The following is a 21,478-nucleotide window of genomic DNA, read 5'->3' as shown; positions in this document are numbered from 1 at the left end:
TTAAGCATTTCAGAGAGATCGAGAGACTTTTAACTGCTATATATTGTCCTAAAGAAGTAGCTGTTATGCACTGCAAAGGGCACAGCAGGGATGGGAGTAAAATAGCCGAAGGTAATCATCTGGCTGACTGCCAAGCCAGAAAAGCGGCACTTTACGAAACCCCTTCACTACAGACGCCTTTGATCTGGACAGGTCCTGTGGAACAGAAAAGACCACAATATACTGAGGAAGAATTAGAAAGATATGAAAAACGAGGAACAAAGATTACTGATAAAAGATGGTTACAGTCTGAAGATAGACGATTAATAATTCCTGAAAATGCTCAGTGGAAAATTCTTAAGGGTTTACATCAGAGTTTTCATTTGGGTGCCGAGAGTACTTACCAAATGGTTTCTCGTTTGTTTGAAGGTAAAAATGTAATGAAAACTTTAAAGAATATTATCAAAAGGTGTGAGATTTGTCAAAAAAATAACCCAAAGACTGAAAAGCTAACAAAATCTGGATTACAACGAAGTGGGAAGTATCCTGGAGAAGACTGGGAAATTGATTTTACTCACTTGCCAAAAGCTAATGGATATTCTTGCTTACAAGTTTGGGTAGATACCTTTACTGGATGGATTGAGGCTTTTCCCAGTCGTAGTGAACAGGCTAAGGAGGTTATAAAGATTTTAATCCATGAAATTATCCCCAGGTTTGGGCTGCCACGGAGCCTTCAGAGTGACAATGGCTCCGCCTTTAAAGCTGCTGTAACTCAGGGGGTGTCTAAAGCTCTAGGAATAGAATATCACTTACACTGTTCCTGGAGACCCCAATCCTCCGGAAAAGTTGAAAAAGCAAATGACATTATCAAAAGACATCTGCGCAAATTAACTCAAGAGACGCAGGACAAATGGATTAAAGTCCTACCCATAGCTTTAATGAGGGCTCGAACTACCCCCCAAAAGAAGGGACTGTCCCCCTTTGAATGTATTTATGAAAGGCCTTTCTTACGCACAGACATTGTTATAGACCCTGAAGCCTTGGAATTAACTAATTATGTAACTCAGCTCTCAGCTTTTCAACAGGCATTAACAGAACTCCGGGAGACAACTCCTGACCCAGCCTCCGAGACAAACAAGCCTCTATTTGAGCCAGGAACCGAGGTCCTCATAAAAACATTGGGATCTGGGGGCCCATCCCTCGAGCCTCTCTGGGAAGGTCCTTACCAGGTTATTCTTTCTTCTCCCACAGCTGTCAAAGTGCCAGGAATTGATTCGTGGGTACATCATACTCGAGTTAAGAGGTGGCACCCTGACCAAAATTAAGTGACTTCATTTTATGTCTTTACTTTCTATGCTCTGACTTTGTACCTTTTAGATGTACCTGATAACCTATGCGAGCTTACTTCTGCTGACTCCAAATATCCTGAGTCTGCCGTTGGATCCTCAAGACAATGTCTTCCTGTCCTGGGCTCACTCCTATGCTGCATTCCACAATCGGTCTAACTGCTGGGTCTGTGGAGCACTCCCCTCTTCGTCAATGGAAGGCTTCCCGTGGTGGACGTCCCCACTTCAAGGAAAAGACTTTCTCCAAGTCTGTGAATACCTTCGACAGCAATCACATGCGATGCCTCTTCTTCATCTGATGACAACTACCAACCCTAAAATGGACTGGTGCAACACTTTGTACTCTAACTATGGGCATAATGTGACTTTTAACTTTGATTATACATTGTCTAGGTTCAATGACTATTTTTCTACATATAAGGTAAACCGGTCTAGATCTAATGGTTTTTTGCCTGACGTTTATCAAATATGGGACGAGGTTACATGGCTAACTCCTGAAAAAGGACGCTTAATATCTACTGCCTCTATATGCTGGGAACAAACAGAGCCGTCCCCAAAAGTTAGCCAACAACTTAATTACAATGATTGGAAACAATTGGGATATTTGTCTCAGAAAACATGCAATGTAATCATTCCCATGTTTTCCAACCCCAGATCAGGTTCTCCCTTTGTCTGGCCAGGCACAAATTGGGACTGGATGTCTCAGTCACGCTGGCTTGCGCCAAATGGGACTTATTGGATATGTGGCTCTTACCTATGGGCGTGGCTTCCCCCTGGTTGGATAGGGAGATACACCCTGGGTCTAGCCTTTACTCATGGCTTTATATTTTCAGAGCTTCCAGAAAAGCCTGCTAATTTACCCCACCTTAAAACTCGGTGGACAAGGTCTGTATTTTATTGGTATGATTATTTGGCTGCAGCGTTTGTTCCCTCTTTGGGGACTACAGATGTTATGTTACGAGTAGATGCTTTGACTAATTTTACTCAACAGGCATTACAAGATTCTCAGAAGGCTATTTCAGCTCTTAATGCTGAACAAGCACAAATTAAAAAGGTGGTTTTACAAAACAGATTGGCTCTAGATATTCTGACAGCTGCACAAGGAGGAACCTGTGCCATTATTCATACCCAATGCTGTACATACATACCTGATATGAACACGAATGTTACTCATTTTACTAACCACATGAACAAGATGATTAGGGCCATAGATACTCCTGAAGCCTCAATTGCCTCACTTTGGGAGACGTTAACTAGTTCCCCATGGTGGACGACTATCTTAATTACAATAATTCTGGTTGTTTTGTTCTTGCTGTTTGCTCCCTACATCTGTAATTGTATAACTGGATTTGTTTCTAGCCGCATGAAAGCTTTTAAGTTACAAATGGTTGCTCAAACTCCTGCTACTGCTGTAGCTTCCTCCGACTACTATTTGGGGCCCCTGGATCAGATATCCTCAATATGAGGATTAGGAGAATATGTTGCCTCACCAATTTAGGGACAACGCCCCTTGTCAGCTCGGAAGCAGTTATGGAATGAGAACGACGCCCCTTTTCCCTAGGCAACATAATTCTCCTAAAAGAAAAGGGGGGAATGAGAGGGTAACAGGCAGGAAGGCCAGGGGTCTCCAAATGGAGGAAATAGCCTGCAAGTGTCAGACATTTTTATCTCTCTTAAGCGGCAGGAGGAAACAAACTAACAATATTTTTTTCCTTCTCTATACAAATTTAAAGAGAGGTTTCTCTTAAAATACTGTGTTGCCATAATGACACCTGGTTTCACCTGAAGTTAGCTATTCTTGAGCCTAGAGATAACCAATGCCTTTTTCTTACGGAAATGTTTGTTTTAAGCTATGCTAATGTACTGCGCCTTTACCCCAAACTCTGTCTCCAAGTCGGTTCCGCCTCTGGGCCCAAAACCTACTTGACAAACCAGTATGTTATACTCAGATATTGTTCCCCTAATCTATGTAAATGAAACTATTTGTATGGTGGTCTGCCCTTCTTTAAGATTCAAGTTAATTATTTTATGGCCCAAGATTATCCCAAAATGCATCTTATGGGCGAGGGGCCTGGTGCTGTTCTGAATTACAAGACATTCCTTTCTTTCATTAACAGACTGCTAGTGACTATATAACATCCAGCTAAAGACTAGCAAGGGGGTACTCTTTCTGCCCCCTTCTGATGCCTATGTCAGAAGCTTTCTCTATCTCCTTTATACTTTAATAAAACTTTATTACACAAAAGCTCTGAGCAATCAAGCCTTGTCTCTGGCCCCGGATTGAATTCTTCTCCTCCGGGAGCCAAAAATCCTGGTGTATTCGCGTGATTCAACAACAACCTTTCAATCTCCCTCCCCATACCATCCCTCTGGGTCATCCCAGTGCACCAGCCCCAAGCATTCAGTATTGTGCATCAAACATGGACTGGCGACTCGTTAAAATATAATTTACAATTAGTTTTTAAAGTTAAAAACATGTATTGGATATTTGTTTGAAATTGCTTTCTGTTTATTGGTTCATTTCACTAATAGTTAGTTCATTTCACTAATTGGTTTCATAGCATAATATTAAGAGCCAGAGCCAGGAGACAGACTGCTCTGGTTCAAATCCTGGTGTGCTATTTCCTGCCGTTGTGATCTCAATAGAGTTACTTAGATTTTCTGTACCTTAGTTTTTTATCTATTAAAAAAAAGCCAGAATAAAATATTGGCTTTTATGACTAATAACATTTTAAATAAAAATAAAGGGAAAAAATTTTTGAAAAAAGCCAGAATAATAAAAGTATCTAATTCTTTGGCCAGTAGTCAGAATTAAATAATGTAATATTTATAGATAGGTTACTGTGTAGTACATCAGTTCAGTTCAGTTCATTTCAGTCTCTCAGTCGTGTCCGACTCTTTGCGACCCCATGGATCACAGCACACCAGGCCTCCTTGTCCATCACCAACTCACGGAATTTACTCAAACTCATGTCCATCGAGTCAGTGATGCCATCCAGCCATCTCATCCTTTGTTGTCCCCTTCTCCTCCTGCCCCCAGTCCCTCCCAGAATCAGGGTCTTTTCCAATGAGTCAACTCTTCGCATGAGGTGGTCAAAGTATTGGAGTTTCAGCTTTAGCATCGGTCCTTCCAATGAACTCCCAGGGCTGATCTCCTTCAGAATGGACTGGCTGGATCTCCTTGCAGTCCAAGGGACTCTCAAGAGTCTTCTCCAACACCACAGTTCAAAAGCATGAATTCTTTGGCACTCAGCTTTCTTCACAGTCCAACTCTCACATCCATACATGACCACTGGAAAAACCACAGCCTTGACTAGATGGACCTTTGTTGGCAAAGTAATGTCTCTGTTTTTAAATATGCTATCTAGGTTGGTCATAACTTAGTAAGTGTTATTCAAGAATTTCTTATTCAAACCTCCAATTAAAATAAATAAATTTATATTTAAAAAAAAGAATTTCTTACTCAAGTCTAATTGTATCTTTCAGTAGGACATTTCTACTGGATTCATAGAAGTATTGTACTTTTCTTGTTATACTGAATTCTGTTTTCACCCCCTGTCTGCCAGTTCCTGACAGCTTTATTTCTTTGCTTTAGCTTTATATAGTTATTTTTCATCTTTTTAAATTGAAAATTGGTCAAGTTATTATTATTGGTTGTTTTTACATGAACTGCTGTGAATGTGAATTTCTGAGTGCAACTTTGGCTATCTTTGTTTATTTATAGTAGGCACATTCTTATTTTTCTTTAGCCTATAATTTTGTTGACCAATCTGTAGTTTTTAAGTTCAAATTCACTCAAGCTTTAATATGTGCATCTGTAAATATGTAAATTTTTAATGCTAATTGGAATTCTGCTATGACAAGTTAATTGACATATCACATTCCCATTCTGCATTCAGTTTCTTTTCTTTTCTTTTTTACATATTACTTGCTTTCAGTCACAGTGTTTGCTTACCATTTCACCTTTCACTTTTTATTTCGAAAAGACTGACATTTTTAGTTTATGGTAACAAACTCATTTTAAAATAAATGTTTTTATTTTTCAAATGTGTGCATTTTATCTAAAAGTTGAATCATGTAATGCTCCTTTTTTTAAGGAGTTCTGTATTGTCACAGACCTATCAATCTTTGAATTCATTTGAGCAATCAGAGATCTATCTGTTACTACTTTTGTATCGAAGGCAGAACAGAGTCATTTCCAGTTTCTTTTAGTTGCTACCTTCTACTGTTATCATCATCTTCCAAGGCATTAATAAATAAACCCAAGGCCTGCCTGATATGCACAGACTTTGGCCAGCTTCTAGATATTTTATTGCCATTTAGTAACTACTGGTCTGAAAATACATTTCTTGGTCTTAATAATTGTTTTTCTATGAATCATAAAATTTATTCCTAGAGACTTTAAAGCAGTTTGTACCATTTCTTTCACCAGAAAGTGTAATTAAAATATAAAATTTCCATGGTGATTTTCCCAAATACTCTTTTTTTTTCCTACTGCCTGTATTCCTTTTTTTTTTTTTCCCATAACAGAGTATTAACTCCTGTCTTCAATACAAAAGTTACTGGAAATGTAGGCTTATAATGAATATACTAATGTGAGACTTACATAGTCATTCAAAGACATATGATAAAATGAATTAGCTAATACGTACAGACTGGTTAGTGCTCTAAATGGTAATCTTTGGGATTACCCTTTTGGTTGAACAGAATAATGCAAGATAACATGTGACTTCAGAATATCTGAGGTCTACTCAAATAATTTACAACAAAGATACACATAGGTGACTTCTATATAACTAAATAACCCTTGGGTTGTTCTCAAATGCCCCATGTCACTTGCAAACATAATTTAAAAATACATATTCTATAAAAGTTTTTGCAATATCTTGCTGTATCTAATGACATAATAGGCTTTCCAATATAAACATTCAAATGAAAACTGTTTGAAGGGACTAATATCTAGCAGAAATCCTTACAACTGCTGACTTGTTATGCAAGGTGTGTGAGAATACTGTATACATTAAATGAAGGAAAAGAGAATTCCTGCAACAACAATAGCTACCACTTATTAGTCTAATTACCCAAATTTGGCAACATGATAAATGTCTTGAGTATATTTTTACCATCCTTACTACAACCTTGAAGTTAGGAATTATTTATACACAGTTAACAGATGGCAAACTAGGATTCAGAGAGATTAAAAGTCCTTGCTCAAGAAAGTAAAAAAAGCAGATTTGAATTAAATTCCATCTGTCTCTAGTGTTCATTTTCTTGCTACTTTACCTTGATGCTTTTTTTAACTGTGGCTTTTTTTCTTTTGCTATAAAAGCTTTGGAAGAATTGGGGCCGAAATTATTTTATATGTGAATGATATTTTTATCTCCTGGAAAATAGCACTTAAGCAGCCAAGGAGTAATGTCACAGTAATTGATAATAACATTGATATTTTTTTGAACACAAGCTTCTTTCCAGTTCCTGTGTTAGTTATATAACCTGTATCATTTTATTCAGTAGTCACAATGGTTCCATATGAAAGACAATTTCAAATCATGAATGCTGGCACCTGAGAGTAGACTTTGTTTGACTTAGGCAAAAATACATGAATTGAAATGATGTTGGAGAGCTAATAGAATTCCCCAGATGCCTAGAAATCCAGTTTTGGAGGATATGTGTGAAAGAATAAAGCTTTATGTAGCCTTAATTCTTATGGTCATAATAGGTAACTGGTCCAGTGAGAAAATGCCACACAGAAGCTACTGCAAATTGCATGACTGAGGCTCTGAGCCCTAGCAGCGTTGCCACTGCTGTCCAAGGAATGAGGAATGGGACTTGGTCGTAATTGCCTTCACTCCCAGAGACAATCATCCAAAGTCCTTAGTTCAGAACAGGTGTCTGTTGTGGGGAGGGCCGTTTCTGGCGTTTGAAGCTTCTGCACTGAGAGGAGGGCTCTGTCTTCACATGGATCACATGGTGGAGAATCTTTGTCAGGCTGGGAAGATTTAGATACTGAGTGGTCTAAAAGAAAAACTAGTGACCATTTTACAGGTAAGAAAATTGAAGCCCAGAATTACCATAAGATTTTCAGAATGACATACATGTTAATAACTGGCAGAACCTTGATTGAACCTAAATTTCTCAGATCTCTGCTCCTTGCCCCCTTTTGTTCTGGTAGTTTCTGGCTGTCCGTGTTTGGCTTTGGTCAGCTGTTACCCTGGAGAAGGCAATGGCACCCCACTCCAGTACTCTTGCCTGGAGAATCCCATGGACGGAGGAGCTTGGTGGGCTGCTGTCTATGGGGTCGCACAGAGTCGGACACGACTGAAGCGACTTAGCAGCAGCAGCAGCATCTGAATCAGAGATACATTTATTTTGCATATATTCAGTCTTGATGAGTTCTCATGCAGCTTTTCCTAATCTGCTCCACCATTTCTCAATTGGCTTATGGCAGCAGCCTTTTGACTGGTATCCTGGTCAACAGTTTTTCTTTTAGAGTTAGCTGTCTTTCCTAAACAAAAGCCTCATCCTCTGGGGAAATATAGTCGCATAAAACAGATCAATAAACTTTCTTCCCTAGGATTCAATAAGTTGGAAAAAAAAGTAGGAGCAGTAGGACATGAAAGGAGGGGTACAAGTTCTTTCCATAAATTTAAAAAATTGTCATCCATAGAATTGTTCATAAATTACTGATTCCAATTCCTTCTGAAACAGGATAGTGGGAGAAAAATGAGTGGACACATTTCTGAAAGCTCCTAGGGATAACAGAAATCTAGAAGGAAGAACCTACAATAGGGCTATGGGATGGTAGTAAGCTGGCAGAGCAGCAACAAACGTGAAATGTAAGCCACAGACCACCAACCAGTTCAGGTGAATAGCTCTTAATGTGGGTCAGGGAATTTCAGGGCTTGTCAAATTCCTTCTCCTTTGAAAAGGAAAAAAGTGGGAGAGGCCTGGTAAATTTCAAAGTTCCTACCTCTCAGAACAGAGACTTCAGAGAATGGAGAAAGAAAGACAAAGGGAATAAGAAAATTAAGAACTGGTGGAGGTATTGATGACCAGAGGAAAGATGAACAGAAACTCAGCTTAGTGTCTTCTTCTGCTGCAGATAAACAGTGTTGTATCTAAAACTAATTCTAAGTTTTACTGAGCTTTGTCCTTGAAATATTAGTCAACAATTGACTTACAAACAACTTAGAAAAGAGAATAAAATGAATGAGATAAATGGTGAAAACCCACAGGAAAAATATAATTACCAGCAGGTTATATGGCAGGACACTTTGAATTCCAAGAGACCTCACAAAAAAAATGGGACAATAACCCCAGAAATGTAACTAACATAGTTACATCGACAATATATCAAGATCAAAACATTACTAGAACTAAGCTGCTAAGAAAATATGAATAAGTATATATTATATTCACACTATGAATATGAGCAATATTATGCCTAGTGATGAATGTAGTAAGAATGTGTAGAACTCATATATACAAATATCATTTGAAATAAGCTGAGGCACTTGAAGACTTCAACACGTTGAAGAAATTGCTTCTTTCTTGAAAACTCCATATTTTAAATTAACGAATTTTCCTTTAAAGGGTCTATAGACGACATGTAAACTCAACAAAAGAAAGAGTTTTTTCAAACTGAGGAGTGAAACTTCATAAAATTATTCTAAAGTTCATTTGAAGGATAAAAATAAGTGACTAGCCATTGAGGCTGAGGAGAAATGGACTAACAGAATAGAAAACAGTGAACACAACCTGCTAGTAAATATATCATGACACTAAAATAATGGGAAGGAAAAAGCAGCTCTGCTTAATTCCTTACCCCAGAATACTTTCAACATATAATATAAAAATTCAAAGCTTGCAAGTTTGAGAAGAATATGTACATTAGTATTTTTAACAAGAAAACATTTTTTGACTATGCTATGAAACCAGGAAATCCAAAAATAAATTACCAGAATTTGACCTATGAAAATTTAATCTTCATTATGACAAAAAGTAAAAACAGTAAGCCTCCATAACATCAATACCAAAATAAGGAGAAAGAAAAATGAAGTTACTTTGGGGAAGAGTGCTTGTTGCCTATAAGAAACCAAAAAAAGTCTAATATCTAATGGGTTTATATATCAGTGGGGGCATTTGGAGAGTTGGGTTGAGCAAGAAAACCTTCATAGTAGAGCAACATCTTAGCTCCTTTTGAAGATGTGAGGGAGGATGAAGAGGATGGGAGTGAAGTTGATGAAATCACAGATATGTAAATTTTGAGGCAGAGAATAGCTTGAGATGAGGCTGAAAGTATAAGTAGGGATCAGAGGATAGATGGGATGATAAAGGGCTCACATTTTGTGCTGTAGATCATGAAAAGCCAAACAGACATTTTAATTTTGAGAATAACATTGTTTCTGCATTTGAAAAGATCAGTTGAGTTTTGCATGAATTCGAAGGGAACAAAACCAGATGCTGGTGAATTCACACGTTATTTCAATAGCTCAGGCAATGGCTTGTGAATGTTGACACTTAAAAAACAAATAGCCTTGGGAGATATTTAGGTAAATTGGATGTGAAAGGTGAGGGAAGGAAAGAGATGAATTATAGCCCCTGTTATTTTGCCTCTGTACTCTTGAAGTACAACAAAAGAGGGAAAAAGAGTGAGGGAGAAGTGAAGAACTTTGGAGGACACTGAATATTGAAAGTAAAACAGAAATTGGTTCGTTCTCAACTTGGAACCATCAAATGCTAAGGGGGTCAGAAATTCCATGTTTTCTCTCTTTTCTCATTATCTGCTTCTTTAAAAAATTGAATTCTAGCTATCTGCAGTAAGATCAAAATAAGAAGAATCATTATTTTTGAGACCAAGATGTTGACACTGAGAGAATGCTAACTCTTACATGTTAAAAAGTATTTACTTAAAAATATAAACTTTTTAGTTATTGTATTCCCCCTCACCGGCCTATACTGGTACACTTTTTAAAAAGTTGTATATGGGCTGATGAAATCTAAAGAAGCTAAAAATTATTCTGTACAAAAAATAATCCACCTATCCGGTGAATTCACAGCTGTAACACATTTCACTGAGATTGGCCCACTTCAGTAAAACAGATTTCTGCTTACTTCTGATTCGAGAACATGCATCATCCGGCCTTCTTATAAATTCCATGCTGTTTTTATATCAGTTGCTTCCTTAAGAATAGTACATAGATCAATGGAATCAACTAAGAAGATCAGAGTTATATCAGATTAACGTTAGATTGGATCAGTGGCGAAATGATAACAGTTCACTAACTGTTGCTTGAATGCTGGGTTATCGTGAGGAAAAAATTATCCCTATTATCACCATTATTAAAAATTAAATCCAATAATGACCCTAGTCTCATATACAAAAATAAATTCCAGGGGTATTAATTGAAAAACAAATGTGGATATATTTTTAGAAAAAAATTAGGAGATTATGACATCAAGGCAGAGAAGGGAAACAGCACAAACTACAAGGCTAAATATTCATACATTCTAATGCATTAATTCTAATCCTTTTAAAGAGGAGACAATATAAAGACAGTGAAGAGATAAGCTACATTTTGATAGAAGATATCTGCAGAATACCCAGTAAAATGGGCAAAATGACATTATTTTTACAAATAAGGAACTGAAAATTTTTCATAACAAAACATTTAAAACTGGAAGAAAAAAATTTCCGGTGAGATCTGGAACAATAGGAACTCTCTTTCTCAACTGGTATAAGCATACATTTGTGTTTTGGAGAACATAGGGCTTTACCTAATAACGCAATCACTGCAGATGGTGACTGCAGCCATGAAATTAAAAGACTCTTACTCCTTGGAAGGAAAGTTATGACCAACCTAGATAGCATATTAAAAAGCAGAGACAGTACTTTGCCAACAAAGGTTTGTCTCATCAAGGCTATGGTTTTTCCAGTGGTCATGTATGGATGTGAGAGTTGGACAATAAAGAAAGCTGAACGCCAAAGAATTGATGCTTTTGAACTGTGGTGTTGGAGAAGACTCTTGAGAGTCCCTTGGACTGCAAGGAGATCCAACCAGTCTATCCTAAAGGAGATCAGTCCTGAGTGTTCATTGAAAGAACTGATGTTGAAGCTGAAACTCCAACCCTTTGGCCACCTGATGTGAAGAGCTGACTCATTTGAAAAGACCCTGATGCTGGGAAAGATTGAGGGCAGGAGGAGAAGGGGATGAAAGAAGATGAGATGGTTGAATGGCATCACTGAGTCGATGGACATGAGTTTGGGTAAACTATGGGAGTTGGTGATGGACAGGGAGGCCTGGCGTGCTGTGGTCCATGGGGTCACAAAGAGTCGGACATGATTGAGTGACTGAACTGAACTGAACTGAACTGAAGCTTCCCTGGTGGCTCAGCTGGTAAAGAGCCTGCGTGCAATGCGGGAGACCTGGGTTTGATCCCTGGGTTGGGAAGATCCCCCAGAGAAGGGAATGGGTACCCACTCCAGTATTTTTGCCTGGAGAATTCCATGGACTGTATAGTCTATGGGGTTGCAAAGAATCAGACACGACTGAAACTTTCACTTCACTTCACTACATTAATGAACATACAATACCTCACAGCATTCCTGGTGCTAGTCATCCCTGCATGGAAATCTCTCTCAGGTGACTTTCATGTAATGCTTTGCTTAATTTCACCCAGACAACTACTCAGAACATTGTTTATATGGTGGGTTCTAGTTGGGTTGACTTAAGGGAAAGGATTAGTGCTGCCATCTTTAATTTTTTAAAGCTTACTTACTCTACTTTGGAGTACTTAAATGCCTCAAACTATTCCTGAGTCCACAGTTTTGGAGATATAAAGAAAGGAAAATCACTATATTTTGGGTACTTAATGAAAAGCAAATCTCTTAAATTCGAAACTATAATAAATGTGTACACATTTTTAGTGTTTTAAAATAATACTGAATATTCTTTCTCGCTATTTGACAGGGTGATGACTTATAAAGAGATGGGAATACCAGACCACCTGACCTGCCTCTTGAGAAATCTGTATGCAGGTCAGGAAGCAACAGTTAAAACTGGACATGAAACAACAGACTGGTTCCAAATAGGAAAAGCAGTATGTCAAGGCTGTATATTGTCACCCTGCTTATTTAACTTCTATGCAGAGTACATCATGAGAAATGCTGGGCTGGAAGAAGCACAAGCTGGAATCAAGATTGCTGGGAGAAATATCAATAGCCTCAGATATGCAGATGACACCACCCTTATGGCAGAAAGTGAAGAAGAACTAAAGGGCCTCTTGATGAAAGTGAAAGAGGAAAGTGAAAAAGTTGGCTTAAAGCTCTGCATTCAGAAAACGAAGATCATGGCATCCAGTCGTGATCACTATCACTTCATGGCAAATAGATGGGGAAACAGTGGCTGACAATTTTGGGGGGGCTCCTAAATCACTGCAGATGGTGACTGCAGCCATGAAATTAAAAGACTCTTACTCCTTGGAAGGAAAGTTATGACCAACCTAGACAGAATATTAAAAAGCAGAGACATTACTTTGCCAACAAATGTCCGTCTCGTCAAGGCTATGGTTTTTCCAGTGGTCGTGTATGGATGTGAGAGTTGGACTATAAAGAAAGTTGAGCACTGAAGATTTAATGCTTTTAAACTGTGGTGTTGGAGAAGACTCTTGAGAGTCCCTTGAACTGCAAGGAGATCCAACCAGTCCATTCTAAAGGAGATCAGTCTTGTGTGTTCATTGGAAGAACTGATGTTGAAGCTGAAACTCCAATCCTTTGGCCACCTGATGTGAAGAGCTGACTCATTTGAAAAGACCCTGATGCTGGGAAAGGTTGAAGACAGGAGGAGAAGAGAACGACAGAGGATGAGATGGATGAATGGCATCACCGACTCGATGGACGTGAGTCTGAGTGAACTCCGGGAGTTGGTGATGGACAGGGAGGCCTGGCGTGCTGTGGTTCATGCAGTCGCAGAGTCAGACACGACTGAGCAACTAAACTGAAGTGAACTGAATGGACTTAGTTTATTTTCATTTGATTTACATACATTTCAAGTAAACATAAACTTCTCATGCTCTCTATATTCTTCATGACCTTCGAGGGATCTCAGAATGTTTTGATCTGAGAATCCATCAGGTTTAAGTAAGAAGTCTCTTATAGAAAACAGTTTAAAACAAAACTGTTATGTCCTTTAGTGCTGGAATACACTAGCTAGGATCTCAAAACATTTAATTATTGAATTAAAGGTATATACCTTTGAGAGTGTAATTTTGAAAAGAAAACCCAACAAACTGCCTTTCAGTAAGAAAGTTGAATAGAATTATGGTTCATTGTACCAAGCCATAATGGAAGACCACAGTTTGTATCAAGTTACTGTACATATTCACCAGATGAAGCTGCTACTGCCCTTTAAATGTGCCGTATTTGGGCACAAATTGCTCATCTTAAAATTGTTGCTATATTCTATTGAGCTATATGATTGTGTAATCAGATTACTTTTATTCTAAGAAGGCTGCATTATTGATGAATATGTGTGCATTTTATCATTTGGACATTTGTTTCCTAAGGCCATTTCATCTATCACTGTCAGAGGTGGGATCACATGTTTCAGATCTGCTAAGATATAATCCAATACCTTGGTATGAATAAAACATAAATATTGACACACAAAAATACATGCTGTTTTGTTACTGTTTTATATTTGTCCCCTGCATACATAGGAATTCTGATAAAGTTTACTTCATGTGATTCTCATAAACATATGGAACATTTATAATCATATTTATTGCATTATTAAGTATATTTCTATCTGCATTCAATTCCTGCTCTAAGTATTGCTTTTTGAATTGAAATATAATTTATGTACAATATCATGGTAATTTCTGGTATATTACATAGTAATTTGACATTTGCCTTCTTTATGAATTAATCAGCACAAGTCTAGTAAACCACTGTCCCTATAAAATTTCAGCGTTATTGACCATATTCCTTATGCTGTATGTTATACATCCCTGTGGCTTCCTTATTTCATTGGACATTTCTACCTCTCTTATGTATTTGTGTATTTCACCTTCTGCACCCTCTTCTTCTCTGTTCACCATGCTGTTTGTTTTCCGTATCTATGAGTCTGTGTTTGTTTTGTTTGTAGTTTAGATTGCATGAAAAATGAAATTGTATATTTGTCTTTTTTTGTCTGACTTGTTTTACTTAGCATAATCATTATCTTTGAATGCGCTGAGGAGTGATCAAAGGTAAATACTAATCTTATCCAGTGAAGATCCTTCCAGTATCAACTTTCCTCACATTTTGCTGCTTTTGTTCTTTATCTGTTGCTTTCAAGCTATTTTCTTTTAATATATCAGCATCCTGGAATTTTTAATTGTTTTTTCTGGGAGAGTTTGTTGATGCAAGTTCTGCTTTTTTTTTTTTTTTGTAGATCAGACCGTCTGTTTCTCCATATTGCATGTGATAGAGGAAACATGAAAAAATTGCAAAAAGATTAGAAAATGTTTGAGGTACTACCTAGACTTTCTCCTTAGCTTGCTTTTGGTGGCTCTTCTCTTGTTGCCTCTTTACATTGTTGTCCTTTTTTGGAAATGCACACCCCTGGTGTTTCTCTTTTGTGTTCAAATTTCCTGTTCTCATGAAGACATCAGTCAGATTACCTTGATTCAGATGGTAAAGAATCTGCCTCCAGTTTAGGAGATTGGGCTCAGTCCCTGGGTTGGGAAGATCCTCTGGAGATGGGAATGGCTGCCCACTCCACTATTCTTGCCTGGAGAATTCCATGAACAGAAGGGCTTGGGGGGCTATATTCCATGAGGTTGCACAGAGTCTGACATAACTGAGTGGCTAACACACACACAGCACACAGATTACATTAGGGTCCACCATAATGGCCTCATTTGAACTTATTAACGTCTTTAAAGGCCCTACCTCCAAATACAGTCACATTCTGAGGTACCTGGGTTAGGATTGCAACAAATAAATTTTAGGGGGACAAAATTCAGCTCGTAACACCCTACTAGATTCAAAATCAGGAAACTGTAGATTGTATCTGTTATTGCTCATCAATATATTCCCAGCAACTAATATGCAAAATAGAAAGTTAATAAATATTTATTAAAGAAAGTGAATAAGTGGAATATTGAAGTAGTCTTGGAAAACTTATGTTTTGGGGTCTTTTTATGTTGTATAAATAGTATTATGTTATATAATTCATTTCTGATTTGACTTTTTTAAACTCTGTGCTTATAAGATAGATCTATGGACATCTATTCAGTCATTCTAACTGCTACAGTTTTCCATAGTACATATCTACTGATCTGATCTGATCTGATTATATTTTATTATCCATTCTCTTTAAGATAAACTGTAAAGTTTCCACCCTCACAGCACTGCTGTGATTGATTAATGTCTTGCGTTGTCAACTCATGATTGTGTGAAAGTATCTTGAGGGTTGTTGTTGTTGTTCAGTTGCTTAGTTGTGTCCAACTCTTTGCAACCCCATGGACTGAAGCACTCCAGGCTCCTCTGTCCTTCACCATCTCTCAGAGCTTGCTCAAACTCATGTCTATTGGGTCAGTGATGTCCTCCAACCATCACGTCTTCTGTCATCCCCTTTTCCTCCTGCCTTCAATCTTTCCCAGCATCAGGGTCTTTTCCAATGAGTCAGCTCTTCTTCACATCAGGTGGCCAAAGTATTGGAGCTTCGGCTTCAGCATCAGTCATACCAATGAATATTCAGGGTTGATTTCCTTTAAGATTGACTGATTTGATCTCCTTGCAATCCAAGGGATTCTCAAGAGTCTTCTCCAACACCACAGTTCAAAAAGCATCCATTCTTTGGTGCTCAGCCTTCTTTATGGTCCAGCTCTCACATCCATACATGACTACTGGAAAATCATATTTTGACTACATGGACCTTTGTTGGCAAAGTAATGTCTCTGCTTTTTAATACACTGTCTAGGTTAGTCATAACTGCTAGTCATAAGCTGCTTCCCTCATAGCTCAGTTGGTAAAGAATGCACCTGCAATGCAGGAGACCCTGGTTCAATTCCTGGGTTGGGAAGATCCCCTGGAGAAAGGATAGGCTACCCACTCCATATTCTTGGGCTTCCCTTGTGGCTCAGCTGGTAAAGAATCCGCCTGAAATGTTGGAGACTTGGGTTTGATCCCTGGGTTGGGAAGATCTCCCAGAGAAGGGAAAGGTTACCCACTCCAGTATTCTGGCCTGGAGAATTCCATGGACTGTATAGGCCATGGCTCACAAAGAGTTGGACACGACTGAGTGACTTTCACTTTCTTTTCTAGGTTAGTCATAGCTTTTCTTCTAAAGAGTAAGTGTCTTTTAATTTCATGGCTGTAGTCACCATGTGCAGTGATTTTGGAGCCCCCCAAAATAAACTCTCACTGTTTCCATTGTTTCCCCATCTATTTCTCATGAAGTGATGGGACCTGATGCCATGATCTTAGTTTTTTGAGTGCTGAGTTTTAAGCCAGATTTTTCGCTCTCCTCTTTCACTTTCATCAGGAGGCTCTTTAGTTCCTCTTGGCTTTCTGCCATTAGGGGGGTGTCATCTGCATATCTGAGTTTGATATTTCTCCTGGAAGTCTTGATTCCAGCTTGTGCTTCATCCAACTCGGCATTTCGCATGATGTACTCTGCATATAAGCTAATGACAGGGTGACAATATACAGCCTTGATGTACTCCTTTCCCAATTTGGAACAAGTCTGTTGTTCCATGTCCAGTTCTAACTGTTGCTTCTTGACCTACATACAGGTTTTGCAGGTAAAGTAGTCTGGTATTCCCATCTCTTTAAGAATTTTCCACAGTTTGTTGTGATCCACACAATCAGAGGCTTTAGCATAGTCAAAGAAGGAGAAGTATATGTTTTTCTGGAATTCTCCTGCTTTTTCTGTGAGTCAACAGATGATGGCAATTTGATCTCTGGTTCCTCGGCCTTTTCTACATCCAGTGTGTACATCTGAATGTTCTTGGTTCATGTACTGTTTAAGCCTAGCTTGGAGGATTTGAGCACTACTTTGCTAGCATGTGAAATGAATGCAATTGAGAGTACAAAGTGGAGTTGCCAAATTATAGGATTTCAGTTCAGTTCAGTTCAGTCCACTCACTCAGTCATGTCTGACTCTTTGCGATCCCATGGACTGCAGCATACCAGGCCTCCCTGTCCATCATCAAGTCCCAGAGTTTACTCAAACTCATGTCCATTGAGTTGGTGATGCCATTCATCCATCTCATCCTCTGTCATCCTCTTCTCCTCCTGCCTTCAATCTTTTCCGGCATCAGGGTCTTTACAAATGAGTCAGTTCTTTGCATCAGGTGGCCAAGTGTTGGAGTTTCAGCTTCAGCATCAGTCCTTGCAACGAATGGATCTCCTTGCAGTTCAAGGGACTCTCAAGAGTCTTCTCCAATACCACAGTTCGAAAGTATCAATTCTTCAGCACTCAGCTTTCTTTATAGTCCAAGTCTCACATCCATACATGACTACTGGAAAAGCCATAGCTTTGGCTAGATGGACCATTGTTGGCAAAGTAATGTCTCTTTTTTAAACTGCTGTTTAGGTTGGTCATAACTTTTCTTCCAAGGAGCCAGTGTCTTTTAATTTCATGGCTGTAGTCACCATCTGCAGTGATTTTGGTGCCTCCCAAAACAAGAGATCATTCTGTCGTTTTTGAGATTGTATCCACGTACTGCATTTCGGACTCTTTTGTTGACTATGAGGGCTACTCCATTTCTTCTAAGGGACTCTTGCCCACAGTAGTAGATTTAATGGTCATCTGAGTTAAATTCACCCATTCCAGTCCATTTTAGTTTGCTGATTCCTAACATGTCTATGTTCATTCTTGCCATCTCCTGTTTTACCACTTCCAATTTGCCTTGATTCATGGACCTAATTTTCCAGGTTCCTATGCAATATTGCTCTTTACAGCATTGGACTTTACTTCTATCACCAGTCACATCCACAACTGGGTGTTGTTTTTGTTTTGGCTCCATCTCTTCATTCTTTCTGCAGTTATTTCTCCACTCTTCTGCAGTAGCATACTGGGCACCTACTGACCTGGAGAATTCATTTTTCAGTGTCCTGTTTTTTACCTTTTCATACTGTTCATGTGAGGAGATACCCCATGTCCAAGGGTGGAGAAGCCCCAGAAAGATGGTAGGAGGGGTGAATTTGTGTTTAGAATCAAACTCCATACCTTCCAGAGATGCTCAGAGGGCTCAAACAAACCTTGTGCACACCAGGACCCAGAGACCCCACAAAGACTGAGACAGAACTGTGTTTGAGAGTCTCTTGTGGAGGTACAGGTCAGCAGTGGACTGCTGCATGGGCAGGGACTCTGGGTGCAGCAGACCTGAGTATGACATAAGCCCTCCTGTAGGAGGTCACTATTAACCCCATCATAGAGCTGCCAGAACTTACACAGGACTGGGGAAATAAACTCCTGGAGGCACAAACAGAAACTTGTGCACACCAGGACCCAGGAGAAGGGAGCAGTGACCCACAAGAGACTGACTCAGACTTGCCCAGGAGTGTCCAGGAGAGGCGTGGGTCGCGGTGGCCTGCTGCAGGGTTGGGGGCACTGAGTGTAGCAGTGCACGCAGGGACCTTTTGAAGGAGGTCACCATTATCTTCATTTGACCTCCGCCATAGTTTGGCGGAGGTCAAATAACAGGGAGGGAACACAGTCCCACCCTTCAGCAGAAAATTGGATTAAAGATTTATTAAGCATGGCTCAGATGGTAAAGCTATGCTTGCAATGCAAGAGACCCGGGTTTGACCCCTGGGTTGGTAAGATCCCCTGGAGAAGGAAATGGCAACCTACTCCAGTACTCTTGCCTGGAAAATCCCATGGACAGAGGAGTCTGGTAGCTACAGTCCATGGGGTCGCAAAGAGTCGGACGTGACTGAGTGACTTCACTTACACTTTCAAGTATGGCCCTACCCATCAAAACAAGACCCAGTTTCCCCCTCAGTCAGTCTGTCCCATCAGGAAGCTTTCGTAAGCCTCTTATCCTTCTGCTTCATTTTTGGGTGTTAGTTCTAGAACTGCTTGTAGGTCTTCATAGAACTGTTCAACTTCAGCCTCTTTAGCATTACTGGTCAGGGCATAGACTTGGATTACTGTGATATTGAATGGTTTGCCTTGGAAACAAACAGAGATCATTCTGTCATTTTTGAGATTGCATACAAGTCTATGCCCTGACAGAAGCTGAAGTTGAACGGCTCTAGAAGACCTACAAGCCGTTCTAAAACTAACACCCCAAAGGGATATCCTTTTCATTATAGGGGACTAGAATGCAAAAATAAGAAGTCAAGAAACACCTGGAGTAACAGGCAAATTAGACCTTGGAGTTTGGAATGAAGCAGGGCAAAGGTGAATAGAGTTTTGCCAAGAGAATGCACTGGTCATAGCAAACACCATCTTCCAACAACACAAGAGAAGACTACACATGGACTTCAATGGATGGGGGATACCAAAATCAGATTGATTATATTCTTTGCAGCCAAAGATGGAGAAGCTCTATACAATCAGCAGAAAAAAGACCGGGAGCTGACTGTGGCTCAGATCATGAACTCCTTATTGCCAATTTTGGACTTAAATTAAAGAAAGTAGGGAAAACCACTAGACCATTCAGGTATGGCCTATATCAAATCCCTTACGATTATGCAGTGGAAGTGAGAAATAGATTCAAGGGATTAGATCTGATAGAGTACCTGAAGAACTATGTTCAGAGGTTAGTGACATTGTACAGGAGACAGGGAGCAAGGCCATCTCCAAGAAAAAGAAATGCAAAAAGGCAAAATGGTTGTCTGAGGAGGGCTTACAAATAGCTGAGAAAAGAAGAGAAGCTAAAGGCAAAGGAGAAAAGGAAAGATATACCCATCTGAATGCAGAGTTCCAAAGAATACCAAGGAGAGATAAGAAAGCCTTCCACAGTGATCAATGCAAAGAAATAGAGGAAAACAATAGAATGGGAAAGACTAGAGATCTTTTCAAAAAAATTAGAGATACCAAGGGAAATTTTCATGCAAAAATGGGCACAATAAAGGACAGAAATGGTATGGACCTAACAGAAGCAGAAGATATTAAGAAGAGGTGGCAAGAATACACAGGAGAACTATACAAAAGAGATCTTCAAGACCCAGATAATCATGATGGTGTGATCACTCACCTAGGGCCAGGTATGCTGAAATGTGAAGTCAAGTGGGCCTTAGGAAGCATCATTATGAACAAAACTAGAGGAGGTGATGGAATTCCAGTTAATCTATTTCAAATCTTAAAAGATGATGTTGTGAAAGTGCTGCACTCAATATGCCAGCAAATTTGGAAAACTCAGCAGTGGCCACAGGACTGGAAAAGGTCAGTTTTCATTCCAATCCCAAAGAAAGGCAATGCCAAAGAATGCTCAACCTACTGCACAGTTGCATTCATCTCACACGCTAACAAAGTAATGCTTAAATTTCTCCCAGCTAGGCTTCAACAGTCCATGAACTGTGAGCTTCCAGATGTTCAAGCTGGATTTAGAAAAGGGAGAGGAAGCCGATATCAAATTGCCAACATCTGTTGGATCATGGAAAAAGGAAGAGAGTTCCCGAAAAACATCTATTTCTGCTTTATTGACTATGCCAAAGCCTTTGTGTGGATCACCACAAACTGTGGAAAATTCTTCAAGAGATGGGAATACCAGACCACCTAACCTGCCTTCTAAGAAATCTGTATGCAGGCCAAGAAACAAGAGTTAGAACTGGATGTGGAACAATAGACCGGTTCCAAATAGGGAAAGGTGTCTGTCAAGGCTGTATATTATCACCCTGCTCATTTAACTTATATGCCGAGTACATCATGGGAAGTGCTGGACTGGATGAAGCACAAGCTGGAATCAAGATTGCCGGGAGATATATCAATATCCTCAGATATGCAGATGACACCACCCATATGGCAGAAAGCATAGAAGAACTAAAGAGCCTTTTAATGAAAGTGAAAGAGGAGAGTGAAAAAGTTGACTTGAAGCTCAACATTCAGAAAATTAAGATCATGGCATCTGGTCCCATCACTTCATGGCAAATAGATGGGGAAACAGTGGAAACAGTGTCAGACTTTATTTTTTGGGGCTCCAAAACCACTGCA

At 39.3% G+C, this 21,478-nt stretch overlaps 1 protein-coding gene across 1 annotated transcript; it reads left to right on the top strand.

The window, feature by feature from the left end:
* The first annotated feature begins 414 nt into the window (after positions 1-414).
* On the top strand, positions 415-3,569 carry LOC129649820 (endogenous retrovirus group PABLB member 1 Env polyprotein-like). Its single transcript, XM_055577691.1, has 2 exons — positions 415-1,208; positions 1,357-3,569. The coding sequence occupies exons 1-2, from the start codon at positions 420-422 to the stop codon at positions 2,788-2,790; spliced, it is 2,223 nt and encodes a 740-aa protein (XP_055433666.1). The 5' UTR covers positions 415-419; the 3' UTR covers positions 2,791-3,569.
* The last annotated feature ends 17,909 nt before the right edge of the window (positions 3,570-21,478 follow it).

This window comes from Bubalus kerabau, chromosome 4, assembly GCF_029407905.1.
Source record: "Bubalus kerabau isolate K-KA32 ecotype Philippines breed swamp buffalo chromosome 4, PCC_UOA_SB_1v2, whole genome shotgun sequence".
Taxonomy (NCBI): domain Eukaryota; kingdom Metazoa; phylum Chordata; class Mammalia; order Artiodactyla; family Bovidae; genus Bubalus; species Bubalus kerabau.
Note: the sequence above shows the minus strand (reverse complement) of the source record. Positions and strands in the feature narration are given on the sequence as shown.

Coding starts and splice junctions, on each gene's coding strand:
- LOC129649820 (XM_055577691.1), top strand. CDS start 420: ATGAAAACTTTAAAGAATATTATCAAAAGGTGTGAGATTTGTCAAAAA. Junction 1,209..1,356: donor TCTGGGAAGGTCCTTACCAG/GTTATTCTTTCT, acceptor TGTACCTTTTAG/ATGTACCTGATAACCTATGC.